The sequence below is a fragment of the Bombus impatiens genome, unplaced genomic scaffold (genome assembly GCF_000188095.3).
Source record: "Bombus impatiens unplaced genomic scaffold, BIMP_2.2 scf_0969, whole genome shotgun sequence".
NCBI lineage: Eukaryota > Metazoa > Arthropoda > Insecta > Hymenoptera > Apidae > Bombus > Bombus impatiens.
Window position 1 is genome coordinate 88,093 of NT_177388.1, and position 12,619 is coordinate 100,711.

The 12,619-nt window shown below is 35.9% G+C and overlaps 1 protein-coding gene across 2 annotated transcripts in view; it reads right to left on the bottom strand.

Moving 5' to 3' along the window:
- LOC100745795 (rho GTPase-activating protein 7) overlaps nucleotides 1-12,619 on the bottom strand; it is a 356,581-nt gene that overhangs the window by 74,244 nt on the left and 269,718 nt on the right. For both annotated transcript variants that reach the window (XM_003493120.4, XM_012391197.3), the window contains one exon: nucleotides 7,484-7,555. In XM_003493120.4, coding sequence (XP_003493168.1) covers nucleotides 7,484-7,555 — 72 coding nt within the window. The remainder of the gene's footprint in view (nucleotides 1-7,483; nucleotides 7,556-12,619) is intronic.

A 12,619-nucleotide genomic window follows, 5' to 3' on the forward strand; every position in this document is an offset into this window, starting at 1 on the left:
CATTTTTCGTCCACGATTCTTCCAAGTTGAATTTCAAATTCATAAATCTTAATTTAATAAATCTCCAAGTACTAAATCATGAATGATATTCAGATCTCTGTTCATTATCTAATATATTACATTTTTATATATTCATATGCATAACATGTGTAATCAACATTTTTAACTCTTTCGCAATGGTACGCAGAATTGCAAGTGTTTCTGATAAACAGATCGAAGCATTTTATTAATATAGAAAAACACTTATGAGTGTTGAAATACTTCGTATAATTAGTCGTGGAATAAATTTCATCGCATCTACATACATACGTTTAAAAGAGTTAAAATCCATTTATTCCAAATTGATTTGTCTTTATTAATGTTTAACTTCACGATGATAGAAGTTAACTAGAACGACAGAAGCCTAATTAAGAGATTATCGGGTTAACGAGTTAAGTTACCAATGTGAATCCATACCTGTCCGTGCCATTTATCCTACTAACATTATTATTTAATCAGAATGTATCGACGTAGTCTCGTTTTACAAACCTGCGGGCCGCATACAAAGGAGGATCGAATGAAAAGAAAGGCCAGAAATAGAGGTTCCGCCGCGAAAACCGATCGTAATCGACGATCGAGCCGCTCATTAGCCCAATTCTCCAGCGAGAAATCGCCGGCCCCTCGGTTTACGCGCGGTTGTTAGCCACGAATACGAAAAATCTAGGCGACTATCTGTACGACTTCTCAGCTGGATTTCATACAATGTTGGGCACGCTGTGTTAACATGACGCTTGAAACGCCGCGACGAAATAAGTCGCGTTTAATCACTCCGTTCTCAAACAACAACGAGATCCGGGAGAGACCGTGCAAAGATTAGATTCTTTCCCTTGACTACGAGGATCGGCTCGTTTGATTAATATAATGGAAACAAGAGAGGCGTGACTCGATACTTTCCACGATCCCTGGCTGCAGTTACACGTGATCCACGGTTAATCCACGTGTATACTAATTAGCGACGGATGGATACCGTCTGACAGACCGCTTTTCATCGTACGGCTGAACGCTCGAGCGCACCTCGCTCGAACACGCGTTATTTCGAGGGGAAGGAACAGTATCGTCGCTTGTTTGCCAACTTCTTAACATGCTTCTTGTCCATTATTTGTCTCTTTTTTTTTTTTTTTTGTTTCAGAGATATACACGTTCTCTATGTATGTATATCATGCGCTTTATTATCCTTTAATTTGGAAGGAAGGGGTAAGAGGAGGAAAGGAAGGATTGGCTTTAGGGGTTTGATTTCGTTTGATTGTATTCGACGGAATGTTATACGCAATTGGATAGGATGAATCATTTTGTTGTTGTTTCGAGAGCTGATTTTATAGTGTTTGTGTTATTTTTCGTGAATTAGGTAAAAAATGACGTAGTTCAGCGATTTTGGTGGATGTATTATTATACATAATTTTAGAAAAAGTTTTTCAAAAATTTACTGGAGAAGATTTAACTAATTTAAACAATTTTTACGTATTTTACGTATTTTATCGAAGAGTAAAAACTTTGCCAAAATTTGCCAAAAGAGATTTGTTGCTGATTATATCTTAGAAAAAGCTTAAGCAACGTCCATGTCTTAGCTTTTTTTATGTAAGTCTTGGTTACATGATGAAATTTCGGATAGCATGCAAAGTGCTTTTCGATGTAATCCCGTTATCTCTTAATAGTTCGTCTATTATGGTGTGGTAAACTTTGCGTAATGATATCAAGTTTAATAATAACATCAATCTAATAATAATTTTTCATTCATTCAACAAAGCCATCTTTTTTCTACTCGATGCTTAGCAGCTTCTTTAATAAAATTTGAGAAGCTTTCCAGCGATCAGAATTTAGACTCGAAGATTCTCGACTTTCTTCCCTACTATTTACGCCTACATTTCTCACAGAAGAATTATAGATACGTTGAAATACTAGATGAATTCAGAGAAGCTTGAACCTTTGCCAGCTTGTTAAGTTTTTCAAGAAATATTCCTCGATTGCAAATACGCGACTTGTCTCCTATTTCAAAGTCCGAATAAGTTAGTATCGAGGAAAGTTATTGGAGAGATATCGTGCGTACTTTATCGGATATTCCTTTGATTTCTGCCCTCGTTGCATCAGTGTAATATGATTTAAATAGAATTGAAATATAAATTTACATTCATGCTGAATCAAGACTAACGTTTATTTAAACGTTTATTTATTTGACAACTGTTGGCAGAATTTCTATACAAATAATTCGTTAGTACTTTAAAAAAATTACTCATCGATTATTTCGTACAAAAGAGTAAGTTTAGAAATTTACAATGACGAATAATAATTTGTGACGTTTACGATATCTTTGTAATATAGTAGTTAGGGCAGTTCGTGTCAAACAAAAATTTTTCTAAAATAGTTTTATTTATGGGACACTATTATATGACTTGTCCAGAGACGACATTGATTAACTTTATAAGTTAAAAAGTATAGAAGAGTGACGATCACTTTTACTTGAAAAATATTGCTTTTTAAATTTACCTTGTAATTTACCATTATTTACATCACGTTACGATGAATGAATTATGAAAGTAAGTAATTTGTTTCTTGAAAACTAAATATTAATCGTGTACTTGTATAATGAAATTAAAGACCGAATAAAAGGTACAATCGGTCAGTTTGATTTCTGAAAGGCTCGCATCGAAACCAGCAGTCGTAAAGGCATACTGTCGTGCTACCGCGTTTACTAACTTACCGCCTCCGCTCAGCATCAAAGTTCGCTCCATTCGCACAACTAAATGGTACTAAATAACCGTCTAACTGGCGTTATATCGCTGTCAGTGTATCCGGACGCACATCGATCGAAATTGATTTAAATAAACGCGGTAACGAGACAGCGTAGAGAATTTATGCCAACGCTATGGTGCACGGCCTACTAATTCCTCCAGGTTTAAAATCCCTCGACCCCGTTTCCGCATAAATCTCGCGGGACATTGTGTTATTTAGCAGGCAGCTGGTCGTTCGACAGTCTATCCAGGCGTAAATTGGCGGCGTTGCGCCACCGTACCGTTGAAAAATCGCTTCGGTCATTAATCATCGCACGGCGACGTACGCCTCATTATTATTCCCGCATTAGAGCTCTTGAAATTGAAGAAAGACCTGGAATTACTCGCTGGCACCAAGGACGTTAATGACCACAGAACGCGAGTTGTTAGTCCTTTCCCCGGTATCGTTCTACACCTGGCTCAATGCTACCACGCGACACGCTCCCATGGCAGGTTGCGTGTCAACTTCGTTTTACCTCGAACATGATACCGTGTCCGGTACCCGCGATACGCGTCCGGATGGAGGATACGAAAGGAGGCTCTGTTTTGTCTGCTCCACTTTTAGGTTAGGGCCACGATTTTCAACTGGTGTGCCGTAACAATTGTTTAAACATACAATACTTGAATGCCCTCTTCCGAATATATTGTTTGATGTAATTTTAGTATTTTAGTAATTAGTTTATATATTCTTTCATTATTATATTAAAGACTAATGGCGTCTCATAATTACGTGCAATATTCAAAATTGAATTTTAAGATATCGAATCTTATGTAACTCAGATAACTCTACCTTGCTTCATACAACATGCGCAGCTAATTATGGAAAGGAAGAAGTTTCTTGGGAAAGGAGTACTTCGAAGTCTAGAAAGTGTAAAATTGGCAGCGAAAAATTCCTTAGGTGTGAATGTAGGACGATGATAGGGAGGCTGATATGGGAGAAGGAAAGTAAAACGAGGAAGTAAGGTTTCGTGATCTCAGTTCCTGACTTTTTATTTTTGTTTTCACGCAGTCTAAAGATTCGTATCAAGAATTTAAGAAGTTGCTCCTGCCGTAAAGTTGCACCGTGTGTGAACAAGGTATGGTTGAAGATTTATGACATTGATTATTTCGAAGTTCTTTTTATAAATACTATAATTAATGGCTTTTAAGAGTTACGTTTACATGTCCAGATATTAATATACCTATATAGTTATGTAGCATATGAATATATACATTGATGAAGTGATAGTACTTACAGTTAATACATCTCATTTCACGTGCATGATAATTTTGCACCTGCTCGTTATACCATGGCCATATATCAATCTTTGCCAAACTTTGATTTTGTGTACGATATTTTATGATTAACCACTTGACGGTCATCGAAATAATTCTCTTGGTCTAACAAAAAGTTCTTAAGATATTCCAATCTTTTTGTCAATATTTTTTTCACGCTTATTGCTTTAATTCCAGATGGTGTTAGTGATAAATGGACAAAAAAGCAACGGAAATTCGAAAAGAAGCGTAAAAATATCATTTTTCAAAAGGAAACGAAAAGATATTCGCCAAGTATTACAACACCAAAACTTCGGTATAAATTAAGAATAATAAATATATGTAATAATCTTCTTTCTGCCCGAATAAAAAAAAAGTCGAAAATTATGAAAAATATTTAAATGTTTTTAGTAATTGTAAAGTCAATAGATTTGATATCAGTCTATGGGTAGCCGTAACGTTAAACTCCTGCATTCTGCTAGACTTCTGCGAATTCTCATAAGACGGAAAATGGCGTTTGATCAAAAAATTTCATAAAAGGACAGAAAAAAACCGCGAGAGAAAACTTGTAACGAGTGACACGTGGGCAAAGCGAATCGAATCGCGACGCCAGGAGCGATAGTAACTTATTAAGGAGCAGCTTGATGCGTCCGGACATGTTAATACTTATCATAATGGGCCCTTTGTCGCAGCGCCTGCCAACAATGCATTCGTTATTGCACACTTGCACGTCTATGCGTTCTTGCAGTTGCGTTTGCACTCGCGGCAGCCCGGTACTGTTCTTACAGCGTCATTAGCGAGTCATTGTTTCATCGCGCTGTTTATTTGCCTGCTACTGCCGCGCCAGTGCACCCCGAGAACCTATTTTTAAACAATCTACGGCAATTCGCACGGAAACGGTCCGTTATTTGTAAACGATTAGCCGTTTCGTTGGAACAATGTAATTTTACAGTGCGTTTTGTTAGCAGAATAAAATTACGTGCTACGGAAGCTTTCCCGAATCTAGACATCTGGTACAGGCACCGATTTTTATTTGATCCTCCTTTAGTTTTATTTAAAATATAAATGATAATTTATAGGTATAAAATTATTAATAAATTGTAATTTAGTTAGAAAAATAAAACTGTAATTTGGACTTTTATTATGTCAAAAGATGTGATTTTACTCGTAACTGTAACATAACAATTAATGTAACTTATTTAGTAGTATTACTTCAAATGAGGGATATTATAAGTGTTCTACAATAATATATAATTTAGAAACTTCATGTTCAAGCACTTTGGTATCCATGTTTTTCAAATCTAATTTTATCATTCGTCGTTTCGTTGCATTTTATTGGTAATTATTTCCCTGACAGTAACTTATAGATATATTCATAGCAATTATTATCAATTTTATAAATTCCTCGATAATTTTTATAAACGATATTCATGATATAATATATCGTAAAGTATATAAGAGAAAGTAAACATTCATAATTAATTCATAAACAAAGTTTCATAATTATAATTGGAAATACAAAATCGAAACTCGTTACATTTCTTTACCTCTCCGCGATCGATGAATTGCAAATGAAACGGTTCATTCAAGGCCGTCGAACAATGAGATCTTGAAATTTATACTCTAATATTATGGAGGTACGTAGCTGAGGGAAAAACAAAAACGAAACAGGGAGACCTTTGTTTCCGAGGCCGCGGATATTAGTAAAAATCTCACGTACACCAGACTGCCATCGAAAACATTCGCGTACGTCCGCTTCGGTGGTCCATGGACCACCCTCTCTTTTGACTTGACGATTTTTCTTATTTAAAATGGTATTGTAAATCTACACTTGGGTCGATTCTCTTATTTTCATCTTTCGATGCCTTGGTCCATTTTTTCGAAGGGATGCGTGACGAATGTGCTTTGACCACACGCGACATTTCTTTGAAACCGAATTTGTCCATGTGATAGACATTATATACGAAACATAAGTGTCAACATAAATCTGATATCAGCAATATTTTTATCATTCTGTCAATATTGCTTGTGACTATCATAGTGGTTCAGTGTTTGTAACATTATTAATGTAATTATTTTCCATGTTATTGTCTTAAATGTATATTGCTTATGAAAGCAAATGTTGAATTGAAATTCTAAATTTAAAATTTGTATTTTCAAGTTTTAATTCCGAAACAAACAATTTCAAATTCAAAATCTCAAATCTAAACTTTACATTACCAGATAAACAATTTCAAATCCAATTTTTCAAATTTAAAATTTTCGATTTCAATTTTTTAGTTAAAAATTTCGTCTATATTCCTTCTTTTATGTTCGAAAAAATTACATACAAGTTTGATCAACTCTTAAGTACTAAAATAATTTGTTATAACATCTGCTATCTTAAATACGTATGCTTCTCAAAATATTATAACTGCAACGGCTGCTTCGCAAAATTACTGGAATAAAATGAGTAAACAAAACTCATCTATCCAACATAATAATTATGAGGATTACAGAGATCCACTTCATAAAAATCCGTGCTAACCGGTCATTTTGAGTTATTTCTACCGCAAAGTGCTGATCCCTCTCGAGCTAACGACGCTGTTTGCCTCGAGCCTCAAAAGTTGACATTCTCTCTTTGAAACGTCACCCCTTTTCGGGCAGCTAGAGGACGTGACCACGCTTTTCGCTATACGTGACCGCTTGGAAATGAAAAATGGTGGACTGCATTCAAAGTGAGAAGAACCACATGGCTCCGAAAGCGAGAGGAAACGAGAAAGGGGATGCTCGAATTTCGTGAAACTTTTTTCGACCCATAATCTGTCCTGATCTGGACAACAGCTGACAACTTTCTATGCGTCGTGCGAGGAGATTCTCGAGAGTAAAGACTCGAAAGAGGCTTTCCTAAGAGATCGTGTCGATTATCATGGTGAATTATGCATGGTAAATTGAAAGTAAATTGGAGCTGTCAAAAATAACGAGCGGTCACCCCCGCAAGAATTGCTTTTCATTTTAATTACATATTTTGGAGCACTTCCAATTCAGAAAGCGTGCTTAAACGTCGAAGATTTAGATTTTATCAATGACAGATTCTATTGTGCCCTTAGACTGTTGTAGGATGCGTTTTACATAGATGAGTCAATGTGGATGTAAATGATTCATTCCATTTTATTTCTTTCCTTTGCTGGGGTGAATAATGATTGAAGATGGATATTGTTATTCCTCTATGACAGTAATTATTCTTGGAACCCGAAGATAGGCAGAAATAAAAGATATCTTACTATATTCCTTTTCTTTCGGTTATTTCACGTGTTAAGATGAATATATGAGGAAGCGATATTATAAACAAAAATATTTTCAATTTTTACTTTTAAGCGTTGTAATATTCAGTTAGGTTTTGTAAACATATTATAGCTAAATATTGAAAAATGAGCTTAACTTACCCTCGTACATCTGCGCATATTGTGGAAAACCAGCCGCTCTCAGCCATTTGCAAGCTTCTTGTGCTTCGATCTCTATAACAAAAGAAATCACACGTACATTAGAAAAGTTAATTTATTTCTTCACAATTATCCCACACATTATTAGATATAAGCTATAGAAATTCAAGTTAGTTTTCAAAGTTCTTAATTTTATTTCATTATTTCATTTTAAAAAAGCAAAAGATCTTCAACGCATCAAATGTCAAACGAGTAATCACCAATTATAGATGCAAGAAATTTCCGAAATATATCGAATATGAAAAAATAATTCAAAATTATTGGAATCTGTCAAGTTTGAACATAATTGTGCCATAATTATATCCCGTGCCGATCTCTCAAAGGCACAGTCCCATTAAATGAGGAAACAACGATTTTCTTCTTCGCTCGACAAAATTAAAGGATCACTAGTCAACGAACAGCAGAAACATTATCGAAGACAACCAGGCTCGTGCGATAAACTCGTTTTCAGCAAAGTGTGCGAAAGAAAAAAGGGCCGGGATCCGCATTTACATGAACAAACATTCTGATCATTAGCGGGGCAGGATTCCTCTGCTTGCAGCGCACGACCCTGCTCGTTTGGTGGATGAAGGCCTCGTCAGAAAAAGCGGCGACCACGACGAAAACGGTGCTCTTCATTATGCGAGACGAGATACCTTGGCTGACAGCGTGACGTGAAAAACTCGCGAGAACGCGAGTGTGTCGCAGCGCGAAAGGAATGCATCGCGATGAAACTCACGAGACAAGGGAAAACGGACGTCCCGAAGGAGGGAATTACTAAAACGAGGCAGGAATTTATTCGCGACCGACAGGAATGAGATCGATCTGTATGCTGGAATTCCGAGTATTGGTGTCAACCGTTCTGGAGTCATTGTCGATTTCGAAGGGTTTTGTTCTTGAGGATGATGTCCGTCAGAAGGGAAATTTACTCTTTTGTTACGAAGAATTTATATATATAAAGAATCTTTTAGCTTGTCATGCTTTAACAGGGTATTTTATTAATGTACATAAGAAAAGAATGTTAAACGATATTAACTAAACAACATTGTAAGTTTTAAATTATATAGTTTTTACTTAAAACTAGAGGCTTGAAAGTTTCAACTTAGATTTGAGAATATGGAATTTTGAATTATAGAATTTAAATTTAAAGTTTTGTATGAATGCTTAAATTTTTAAATAGAATCGTATTAGGTTGTCCCAAAAGTATCTTTCGCTATCTGCGCGCATCTGCCTTATCCAGCAATGTTTATACAAACATGAAACCTAATCTGTCAAATGTAAATAGAACAACGTAATAGAAAAAAATGCGGCATACATAATTCAACAAAATAATACAAAACAGGAAATGTCGTACATCTATTATTTTCTTACAAAACGAGAGAAACTTTTGAGAGAAACATAGATCACAGAAAGGTTAATATACTAGACTCGTGTTGCAATACAGCATCTTCTCGCTCGTTTCTAGAAACCGATAAGAAACGATACGTTACTCTTCCACTGTTTCCAGGTTGTCAATCAGAAAAGTTATCTGAGCAAGCTGCGTATCTAATCTTCCGAGATGCCAAATGGGTTATGAATGGGCATAGTTCAGTAACACTTGTTCCTTATCATAAAAACGTGTGATCGTCGACGTTCTTGGAACTAGATCTCTCGTTCTTTCATCATTCTTTTCCATTCACGAGGTACTGTTTTTGACGAGATAAACGCGACATATTTTTCTATATTTATTCGATTAAATTCGCATGAAAAAAATTGAGATCAGTACATAATGCATAACATAACATAAGCATCAAACGATTATGAAACCAATCCCAAATATTTACACTTCCATAGCAGGCTGTAGTGTATTCAACGGTTCAGTAAGAAACACAACAAAAGCTTCAATTTCAAAACAATATCTTAATAAATAACATATAAGAAATATTTCATTACTCGACCACAAAAATTAATGAAAATAATACATAGAACAAATTTCAGCAAAACATTTTTTTAATAGAAATATTTGTAAAAGACACGCATCAAATTAATGAAAACAGATACAGTCAAAATATCCGCTAGAAAAATCTTAGATAAAACAAAATATCCTATGATAATGAATATACCTAAAACTAATCTGATCAAAGAGCGACATAACTTCAAAATCTCTATATAAGTTTAACTGCAATAACCTTTCTTTAGATCCGGTGGACTTGCGTGTAAGATTTGCACACCGATAACAAGGAAACAGGAAGAAGGAAAATGGAGAATATCCTGCAACTCTTCTGAAATTTCTACACGGGTCACAGGGACATATTACTTTTCAGCAGCAGTTTTTTTCTGCGTATGGTTAATTGGCCAGGAGGCAGTCGCGAAAGTCCCACGTGGGATCCACGAGAAGCCACAAATGAGAACAGGGATAACCAACGATGGTACGAGCGAAAGTTGCGAAAAGGACATAGACGATCGGTGATATAAAGAAGAAAGCAAGGGGGTAGGGGGAAAACTTGGTGTCGAGGCTAGCACGTTTCTGTCTTTGAGGGAGTCCTTGACCACCCGTAGCGACGGAAAAGAGAATTCATATCTATAACACCGATGCGATCGCGCATTGCCACGCGATAAAACGTAGATAGCTATCACTATAAAGAAAGAGAGAGAGAGAGAGATGGATGGAGAAAGAGGGGGGAGAGGGAGAGAGTGGTTAACATCTTTATTTTCTGACCGTTACGTCGTCGAGCTTCTCGACCGTGGCGCACGACATCACGCGCTACATCATGGATCATGATCTGTTCTACAATATACGTTCTCGTGAATTAACCCTGCTACATTCTTCTGGTTATTTCCCATCCCATTACACTTTTCTAACGATAAAAGATGTCCCAAATTTAAGAAAAGTGTTAATAAAAGTACAAGTCCATACAGCAAAATATGATAACGCTATTATTACTAATTTTCCGATTTCAGTGTTATTTGATGACTCAAAAGAAGTATTTATAAAAGAAGCATTTATGAAAAGCTTTCGAAAATAGTTGATAAATACGCAATGTTTTGTAGGAAACGAATAATGCTAGTTTAATTGTGTGTTAATTTAATTCAATTAATATTGCGGCATAATTAACGTCATTAATATTTCCCAAGAGAGTAACAAAAACGTATATTTAATCCTCAAATCAAGTGAAAATGTAATTAATTGACGACATATTGAATCTTAAAATTGTCATATAAAAGATGGGAGATGTAATTTATCTTGTTTTCCATCTACAGTCTATTGAAAAACATTCAAGGACCACAGCAAAATTAATTAGTCCGTTTACTGCAAAACTGTTCGTAGAATCACTGCGAAACTGTTCATGAATTCCAATTCGAATTCGATCTCGTCTCTGTGGCCAAACTAGTCAAATTCGATAAATGGGCGTAATAGAGGATATAGTACATGCAACCTCCTTCAAGGACGTTTAATCGAGCCTTTCACTCTTGGTGTGTCGATGGAAGTTTATTAATTAGCAGAACAGAACGGCGTGGCGCTCGCGTCGCTTTTCATTAGGTCGATCGATCACGGAACCGATATGCGTTGTTGTGCGGACGTGCTGGAAGAAACGTATTTCTGTTAGTTTTATGGGGATGGGCTTGTTCTTAAGGGGCGCGAAGGGTAAGCGACGGGTTAAGAGTCTTTTCTTAGTCTTCGGTGTGTTTGTAGTGTGCGTAGTGAAGCCTTTGCGAAAGTTGCAAGGTGGATAATACGAGAATATTTTGAACAAGAAATAATCCGTAGACAAATTCCTATCGATAATTTATGGAAAATTTTACATTTTAATTTTTTCGAATTCTTGTGTGGTAGAAAAAGATTGCAAACGCTTTATCTCACGAACGAAAAAATGAGCGTGGATATAAATGACTCAGTTTACCCACAAATATTTCCCTGTTTCTTGTAGTTAAAGAAGCGTTCTTTCATTTTCAAAGCCACTACAATTAAAAAGTTCAGTCGGAAATAAAGCGCAAATCATACCATTACCCAACTTTACACTATCCAGGGATGAATTTAGTAAGACCAGAGGAAGATAATCATTTTTTACTTTTGTATATAGATTTAGACTGGCCATTGGATGAATTGAAAGGATCCTATAAACTGAAGAGTATTTATTCACAGAGATGTACATTGTATTCTTTAGAATCATGCTTGAATTAAAGAAAAACTAAATATATACGCATATGTGCAAATATTCTTCCTATTAAGGTTAATGTTTGAATAAAATTTAATAAACGATTCCTTTCCATGATCCCTGGTAATGGCAGTTTTTAACGAGCATACTGCGAGTAGAGACATCTTCTGTTATCTTAAAGTCTGCCATGGGATAACTGTTATCGCATACTGAATTTTTTACTCAATGAAGCGCGCTCCGAACTTCTTTATTCATCATGTAAACGAAAAGACGTGCTTCGAAAGTGCAATTAAAGTTCAAATGATTGTACGTTCCTTTCACAAACAACGAACTAACTGATTCTTTTCTAAACTTGCAAAAAAAACCCAATAGGAATCGCGTCAAACGTAATCCATAACTGGCATGGATTTTCGTAAAATCATATTTACAAACCCATCCCCATAAAACTAATAGAAAAATCACGCACTAATTATAGAAATACAACTGAGTCATCGTCGACGTTATTGGTCTGTAAAGTTGCAAATATCAAGACTATTACATAATTAAAATAAATACTATAAAATTCGTATTATCGTTTCGCAAAATTTAAATTCTTCGTTTTAGCAAAAATAATTTAGCAAAAATTTCATAGCTATCGAGATTCGTGCATCTTCTCAAACATCATCGATTGTGCGAAGCAATTAATCGAATATGCCATTAAACAAGATCGACCAAATCGAGTTTCATGCTTAACAGCAGAAGTGACGCGATATTCGCGCGTTTGAAGGCCGATTTAATGATTCATCGTCCAGCATGACGCGTCTTGGAAAGGCGGATGACACGGAAATCCAGCTCGTCGAAATAATACGGCTTTGCGGTAGGTCGCTGCCTGAGACTTCCAGCTATGTTCTGAATAAAGCGGCACGTAGGTGTGTCACTTCATGCGGAATAAAAGACCGTGGAGTACGGTACCGTAGCCGTATAG